Genomic DNA, 8331 nt, shown 5'->3' on the forward strand with positions numbered 1-8331 from the left:
AATTGAAAGAACCCTAAAGACGAAAAAAAAAAAAGGACAAAACTTTGGATTACAAAAGAAAGCTTTCGTCTTTCCGACTTGAAAATCAAAAACTATGGAAGACCAAACAGAAACAAACCCATGATTTGGGGTAAATTTTTGTTCTCAAAAATAATCAAGCGAGGTTTTTCATCATTATCAGATTATTGTTCATTCTATAAAAATTCATTACTTTTCTAGTTTTTTATTTTTTTTTCAGAGACGATGATTTTGATATCTTCTTCTCTCCTTCGTGACTCGTTCGATACACACTTTAATATTACTTAAATTCACTTCCGATTTTGTTTTAATTTTTGGTTTTTTTTTTAATTTAATATATAAGTTTTTTTTTTTAACTTTGTAAGTGGGTCCCAGAAGCCAAGTCCTTCGTAGGTAAGGGAAGTTAATATACACAAAATTTATTATGTGTCGAATGTTTACTAACTTACTATCCATAAATAAATAAATAAAATTACTCTTTTCCTTATCGAAAATTAAAAGTTGTTATATTTAGATTTTTTTGGTATATATGAAATTCTTAATGTTATCTAGCAAAAATAATGTTCAGAAAATTTTGTGGCAACTGCCAGCTGACTATAAGAAATTGTTGCAATTATTTTTGACATTTTCATCAGATGTGAGGATATATACTAAATGATTTTGTTAGATAAACAAGTGTTTTTATTCGGCATGGAGAAAAAAAATGTAAATATGCAACAAACATAATAAAAAAAAGTTATTAAATAAATCTTTTTAGATATGAGATATCGTCAAATATTTTTGTTTTAAAAATGCTAATTAAATTATGGTTAAATCAGTCGTGCTAAAAGATTATCATATCTCACAGCTTTTACGATCCAAAAATGACAAAAATACTTTTCCTGCAAAGTAAGGGTGATTTGTTTTGCGTATGATAAAAGTTAAAAGTTTGTAAAATTTTAGGGTGAAAAATATCCTGGTTATGTTCTCTTGAATGGTTAAGGACAAGACGATTAAGAGCCCTAAATAACGGGAGGAGTCACGGAAGGCTCGAGAGAACAAATCCATTTTCTAATAATGTTCATTAATAATACTCATTTACTGCTCTGGTCCCATTTACCCATTAATATTATAATTAACTCGGCAGGTAAGACTAATCGTCTCTATGTGTTTTTATAAGGCCTTGGGTCTGAGTTTTTATTGGGCCTTGGGCTTCGTATTCTGACTTGTAGGAAAATCCAGAAAAAGAAAAAACAAACCCTAAGGGTTTCGAAGTCTCTCTCCATTTAAGCTCTCATTTTACGCCGCCCCGAAGCTTTCTCCTTGTTGAACTCGACGACCCCTCCTTCCTTCCTGAGAATCCGGCGATCTGATATTTTCCCGGCGGAGAGAAAATGGTTGTGGCGAAGAAGACGAAGAAGTCCCATGAGGGAATCAACAGCCGATTGGCACTTGTGATGAAGAGTGGAAAGTACACTCTCGGATACAAATCTGTTCTCAAATCCCTTCGCAGCTCCAAAGGTAACAAATTCAAAAAACCTCTCTTTCTTCATTGAGTGTTGTTGGATCTATCGTCTTCGTAGTTAGGTTGAGTAGTAATCGTTTGAATTGTTATTGGGGTTGTTTAGGTAAGCTGATATTGATATCTAACAATTGCCCACCGTTGAGGAGATCAGAGATTGAGTACTACGCCATGCTTGCCAAAGTTGGTGTCCATCACTACAATGGCAACAACGTTGAGTTGGGAACTTCTTGTGGTAAATACTTCCGAGTCTCTTGCCTCAGCATCGTCGATCCTGGTGATTCTGACATCATCAAGGCACTCCCTAGCGATCAGTGATTCTCGTTTTGACTATGATTTTGCCTTGTTGTTCCCTCTATGCTTTATTATGGAACTGTGTTCTTCAAAGACTAAATGTTAGGTTTTATTTGGTTTCTAAAACTCCTCAAATGGTTTAATTATTACAACATTTCGTCTCTGTTTAGTAACTATATTATTGTTATGGTGGTAGTAATAGTGAGACTATACTTGCGATTTAGTTTGTTTATGCCAGCCTTTGATCTGGTAGGCATGGGGTGTGAGTAGTGGTTTTGAACTAGTGAAAGAAAGTGGTATTTGAGAGTGGAGTAGAAGAACATAGGAGAGGAAGGTGTATCTGTTTGTTCCATACTTGTTCGGTATTTAGTAAACTCTTAGACTCTATTCAGACTAAGATCATCATCGTACCCTCAAGTCAAGCTCCTCAGGTAGAAGTGTGAGGCAATCTGGTAATCATTGGGTGTGAGTAGTGGTTTTGGGTTGTAAGACACGCGAAAGACTGAGAAGTCTAAGGGAGAGGGGAGGTTATTTTCATGCCAGCCTTGACCAATAGAGCAGTAATGTTATGAGAAAGATAGCATAAACTAGAAAGATAATATAAACTAAAACGAAATATGTAGAAGTGTGAAGTCCATGTAGTTCGTCCATAAGAATTCCAAAGGCACTTCAGTGCCTTATGCTAGTAGCACCTGTTCATAGATGAAATATGCTCAAAAGTGTTTTCCGGTATCAAAGGGTTCCCAGTGGCTACTTGGATTCCAGTCCTTGGAAGCCAGTAAATACCAGAGCCAATAAAAGGGTAGTTCAGATAACCGACTAAACTAAATCTCAATTATCTAAAAGAAAGGGGAAGGTATCATGCTGACAAGTATTATATCAATCAGTTCGGCTATGAACGTGACATCCTGGTCAGTTAATTCGAGTTGCGCAACCATTTCACTCGACATCTTAGAACCAGTGTCACCTTCTTGATAGTAACAGGAGATGAATGTTCCTCACACAGTCACACGTCCTACTCGAATGCGAAAGTGATAGATATGTAGCTGGAGCTGAACCAAAAAGCTCACTATTCTCATTTACTACTCGAAGAATCAGCGACATAGAGTGTTGAATTGAGGACTCAGAGTCTAAACTTCAAAACCAGAAAACAATAGTAGATTTCTCTTTCCTTGAAAAAAAAAAAGAATCAACTCTAAGACGATACTTTTGATTTTACGAAGCAAGACAAATCTTTCTTTATCATATTTTATGATGCTGCCTGCATGTATATCAGTACCACCCTTTTGGAGAATCTATTATAAACTATGACTAATTTAGTTTCGATGTGGAAAATCGTATTCATCTTCAAATCTCTTGTAACGTAAACGCACTACAAGATATTCTTTTATTTTTGGTAATGGGTATATCACTGTAAGATACTTAAATAATCAAAATTCTAGTACTAATTTATCATTTGGGCTACTTGGCATGCAAAATATTTCCCAAGCTACTAGAGAGATAAATCCTAGTATTGTATATCTCAATAGCTTTCTCATCAATAGCTCATTAAATAAATAAATTTAAAGATGGGCAAGAAAAATATGGTTAAAAAGCAAAGTATCCCACTTGGGGATTTTTTTTGGCGGTGCTCTAATGCATGTCCACAACCACAGAATTCAACCATATCTCTATCTCCAAGTCTCTGTCTACAATTTAATCACACAATATAATATACAAATTATAAAGTTATTTATACTCTAAATCCCCTTTCTAGTTGAATATTTTAAGTACAAATTTGTTGTGCTACTGTTAACATAAGAGGAATATGTAATGGTATATGCTTATATTAATCAAAGTTGAAAATAACTATGCAACTTCCTAACAAGCACTGTTAAATAAATGAGGTTGGAGTTTATATAATTTACATTAAAAACACAAAAAAAAACAAAACAAAACTTGATTAAGAGCTAGTAAACACGGGACCAGAGATTAAGGTTAGGGAAGATTATATGTCGACGAGAAAGACAAAACTTAAACCCAGACGATAACGTTTGTGGAGTAGAAGCAAAAAAAAAGGGCTCTATAGAGCAGATTACATCTGTTTCGTTTTCTCCTTTCTTTTTTTGTTTTGCCTTTTTACCAAAAAAAACAATTGAATAAACAACTTAATAATCAAAGGAAGGCTCACAAAAATGCAGACAAGTTTATAGTTTAGATCTTGCGAAATCATTACAAATATCAAAAGAGATTTTGCATATATTACCAGTAAAGACTAAAGAGATAAAGAAACGAAAAAAGAACTAACATAGATCTATCTTTTTTACTGTCGCATGTGTAGGATTGTTTAGTGAATTCTGTGACTTTAGTTACAATCATTTTCAGCAAAAAAAATAATTAGGAAAATTTACTCAAGTTTTCAAGAGCTTCAATCCAGACAAATAAATAAGTATTTTCCAAATTATGGAGAATTATGAGGCGACACGACACATGGAAAAAAGAGAGCAATAATACACACAGAATTATAGAGCAAAACAAAACACTCACACAAGACTACTTAACAACTCTCCATAGTGTGGCCAAACCATCATAATAGAGATACAACTCGACAAGGTCCTCTTGATTAAAATCACAATTATATAACATATAGCAAGGTTTATTTTTGTTGTAATTATTTTTTCTTCAAGAAAAATAAAAATTATTGCTAGGAGGAAATGATTGTCGTCCCTACAAAGCATTTTGTAATTTGGGAAAAGATATGGTCAGAAGCACAATCTCTACACAAAGGAAAGAAGTCATGGAATTGGATAAGCTCTCTCTTATGGGTCCCAAATTCCTCATTTCATTTTCCAGAGATTAGAGAAAGAAGTTTCCAAAAAAAACAACAATTAATCATCTCAAAATATAATAATATTCCTAGTCCCCACTACCTAAGTACATAAAGCTATATATAAACTCCACTTTGAATCACCCAAGGCAAGAAACCAAACCAAAACAGCATTTACAAAACAAACAAAGCCAAAAAACAAAACAGAGTAACGATGTTTTCAGATCACTCACCTTCTTCTTCTTCTTCTTCTTCTTCTTCTTCTTCTTCTTCTTCTTCATCTCAAGACTTCCAAGAACACTTCATCAACAGTTTCGTCTCCAGAAAATTGCTTCAGCAACTCCCATTTGATCACACCACTGCTCAACAAGCTCATGACCCTGACAAGAACAACTTGAGCGGCAACGTTCTCCTCCTACTCTCTGTCCTTTTATGTGGTATCATCTGCTCCCTCGGGTTGCATTACATCATTCGTTGTGCATTCACACGTTCTCGAAGCTTCATGATCTCTGATCCCATCTCTAGCCCCTCGTCCACACCACGAGGTTCAGAAGTAACAAACAAAGGGATCAAGAAGAAAGCTCTCAAGATGTTCCCAGTAGTGAATTACTCACCAGAAACTAACCTGTCAGGGCTCGGCGATGAGTGTGTCATCTGTTTGTCTGATTTTGCTGCTGGAGAACAGCTACGTCTGCTTCCCAAATGCAACCACGGGTTCCACGTTCGCTGCATCGACAAGTGGCTTAAGCAACATATGACTTGTCCGAAATGCAGACACTGTCTGGTTGAGACATGCCAAAAGATCTTAGGTGACGGCGATGAAGCTGAGCAAGTGGCAGCAGCAACCCCAAGTGAGAGNCTCTCTTATGGGTCCCAAATTCCTCATTTCATTTTCCAGAGATTAGAGAAAGAAGTTTCCAAAAAAAACAACAATTAATCATCTCAAAATATAATAATATTCCTAGTCCCCACTACCTAAGTACATAAAGCTATATATAAACTCCACTTTGAATCACCCAAGGCAAGAAACCAAACCAAAACAGCATTTACAAAACAAACAAAGCCAAAAAACAAAACAGAGTAACGATGTTTTCAGATCACTCACCTTCTTCTTCTTCTTCTTCTTCTTCTTCTTCTTCTTCTTCTTCATCTCAAGACTTCCAAGAACACTTCATCAACAGTTTCGTCTCCAGAAAATTGCTTCAGCAACTCCCATTTGATCACACCACTGCTCAACAAGCTCATGACCCTGACAAGAACAACTTGAGCGGCAACGTTCTCCTCCTACTCTCTGTCCTTTTATGTGGTATCATCTGCTCCCTCGGGTTGCATTACATCATTCGTTGTGCATTCACACGTTCTCGAAGCTTCATGATCTCTGATCCCATCTCTAGCCCCTCGTCCACACCACGAGGTTCAGAAGTAACAAACAAAGGGATCAAGAAGAAAGCTCTCAAGATGTTCCCAGTAGTGAATTACTCACCAGAAACTAACCTGTCAGGGCTCGGCGATGAGTGTGTCATCTGTTTGTCTGATTTTGCTGCTGGAGAACAGCTACGTCTGCTTCCCAAATGCAACCACGGGTTCCACGTGCGCTGCATCGACAAGTGGCTTAAGCAACATATGACTTGTCCGAAATGCAGACACTGTCTGGTTGAGACATGCCAAAAGATCTTAGGTGACGGCGATGAAGCTGAGCAAGTGGCAGCAGCAACCCCAAGTGAGAGGAGCATAGAAATCAGAATTGCTCCTCTAGAACCTGAAGCAAGAGTAGCCACTTTTAGAGAAAGCAGCTAGCGTATGCCAACAAACAAACAAATTATATTTCAAGAATTTGGTTTCACCAGCAAGATTTTAGATTTTTTTAATAGATTTGAACATAATTTATGTCTCTAGCCATAGGATTTCAAAATCAAATATACTTTCAGCTTTCCAATCAATCGTAAGTTCAAAAGGTTTTTCAAGTTTGATAAACTCTTTTCAGAGAATTCCTCTGCATATTCAAATCACAATCACAGGGTATACAACTATGTAACCACTAGTTTTGAAGGTCTGAAAAGAAATGGTTTCCATGGAGCTCTGTGGCACCAAAGTCCAACACCACAAAAACTACAAATGCGATATTGGTCTGGTCTAATCGGTTAGACTCACTCACCAACTTGGTACATTAACACCAGCTAAATAAGGAATTCTTCCTCGCAATGATAAAGAAGTAAAACTCGGTGTGTTTTGAAAAGGGAGATGGACCCAACCCATATATAACATGGTCAAACTAATCCACCTACGTTCTGTGTGGTTAAATAGTCAAACCTAAAAGCTACTTTGAGGAATGGTTATAGTATTTTAACATATCAAGCAGCAACACCAACATGGTATGGGATCATAATGGAAAGCTCCACTTTAACAATCTATCATTTTTCTATAACGAAGGAGCTGCCAAAGTGATAACACATGTCCATTGGCACATATATGCACGTATGCTATTGCTAAGGCGTGTCTACTGGCATTGATCCACAAATACCATACTCAAAAATCCAAATAGTAGTTATTTAATAAAACCGAAATAAGTGACAAAACATTTCCATCCAATTAAACGAACATGGCTAGATTTCCTTTTATAGTAACTAGAACAGAGTAACTAGTGATCAGGTTCATGGCTAGTTATAAACAAAAGGAGCTCCAGAGATAAAGCTCCAAGATCCTAGTCACTTGTGATTGGATATTTGGATGTAAAATAGATAAAGTGCCAGGCAAAAATATATTTTACACCTTGCTGCCCTAGTAAGAAGTGGGAGCTTATAAGAGCGAACGAGGCTTTGCATAGAAAAGAAGTTTCATTGGTTAACAACATAAGAATGTGATTTACAGGTAATATAAGTTCACTTTGCATCTGAGAGATCTAAGATGGTATCAAATCATATTTTGTAATATATCATATACTCCGTGGGAAAATTGCAACAAAATGTATAAGAAGCAGAGTATCTAAAAGACTAAAACAGAAGCATTACTAGGCACAAAGTAAAATTTGATGGTAGACTTGGTAGCTGTGAAGGAGATGCATGGTTTTCAAATAGTATCATAGAGCTTGATGCAAAGCCCTCTTGCTGGACTAAAAACTTGGCTCAATAAGAAGATTCATGTCTAAACTTTTGGATATTAGAGATTCAGATAATTCAGAACCATGCAAATAAAAAATGGAAAAAGTCTGTCGACATCCCATTGTAGAGGATAAAGGTGGACACCAAAGGTTGCGCCAACACATCCAACCACCTACAGAAGTCCCACCAGGGACAAGTCAGAGGAATGAACATGCAACAATGAATTTAGACAGTTATGTGGCTCTTCAAAATCAAATGCATCCAGAAAAGTTTTCAAAATACTAGTTATATCTTAGACTCATTCGGAGATATACAGTATATTAATACAACTTAACTAATGCGCTTCAGGCTTTCAAGTACTCACGATCTTAATAATGCTCTTTTTATATTCCTTTACACAATAATCACACAAGGTAAGAAAACCACCAAATCAAGAATGTCAACCAAAGAACGCACGAGTATCACATGGTATTCCAAGCAACATAAAGCAATAAAGGCAAAGTTTATCACTTTCTTGAAGGGATAAAAAAACAGACCACTATATGTTCTTACCAGCTATATGGAACCTAGTGGCACAAACAAAAGACAATACAAAAATCATTTTCAGATAGGCA

At 36.2% G+C, this 8331-nt stretch overlaps 3 protein-coding genes across 3 annotated transcripts; 2 read left to right on the plus strand and 1 right to left on the minus strand.

The window, feature by feature from the left end:
* Positions 1290 to 1977, plus strand: LOC104765736 (putative 60S ribosomal protein L30-1). The gene is made up of 2 exons (XM_010489495.1): positions 1290 to 1518; positions 1626 to 1977. Exons 1-2 carry the CDS (start codon positions 1392 to 1394, stop codon positions 1835 to 1837), a joined length of 339 nt encoding a protein of 112 aa, XP_010487797.1. The 5' UTR covers positions 1290 to 1391; the 3' UTR covers positions 1838 to 1977.
* Positions 4904 to 5467, minus strand: LOC109130954. The gene has a single exon (XM_019241131.1). The coding sequence runs from the start codon at positions 5349 to 5351 to the stop codon at positions 5226 to 5228; it is 126 nt and encodes a 41-aa protein (XP_019096676.1). The 5' UTR covers positions 5352 to 5467; the 3' UTR covers positions 4904 to 5225.
* Positions 5558 to 6695, plus strand: LOC104765737 (RING-H2 finger protein ATL77-like). Its single transcript, XM_010489496.2, has one exon. It carries the CDS (start codon positions 5706 to 5708, stop codon positions 6414 to 6416), a length of 711 nt encoding a protein of 236 aa, XP_010487798.1. The 5' UTR covers positions 5558 to 5705; the 3' UTR covers positions 6417 to 6695.

The sequence above is a fragment of the Camelina sativa genome, chromosome 19 (assembly GCF_000633955.1).
Source record: "Camelina sativa cultivar DH55 chromosome 19, Cs, whole genome shotgun sequence".
Classification (NCBI taxonomy): Eukaryota; Viridiplantae; Streptophyta; class Magnoliopsida; order Brassicales; family Brassicaceae; genus Camelina; species Camelina sativa.

What these genes read in the sequence shown, in the direction of transcription:
- LOC104765736 (XM_010489495.1), top strand. Translation starts at nt 1,392, where the DNA reads ATGGTTGTGGCGAAGAAGACGAAGAAGTCCCATGAGGGAATCAACAGC. An exon ending in ATCCCTTCGCAGCTCCAAAG is followed by an intron (nt 1,519 to 1,625) that starts GTAACAAATTCA and finishes GGGGTTGTTTAG; the next exon opens with GTAAGCTGATATTGATATCT.
- LOC109130954 (XM_019241131.1), bottom strand. Translation starts at nt 5,351, where the DNA reads ATGCAGCGAACGTGGAACCCGTGGTTGCATTTGGGAAGCAGACGTAGC.
- LOC104765737 (XM_010489496.2), top strand. Translation starts at nt 5,706, where the DNA reads ATGTTTTCAGATCACTCACCTTCTTCTTCTTCTTCTTCTTCTTCTTCT.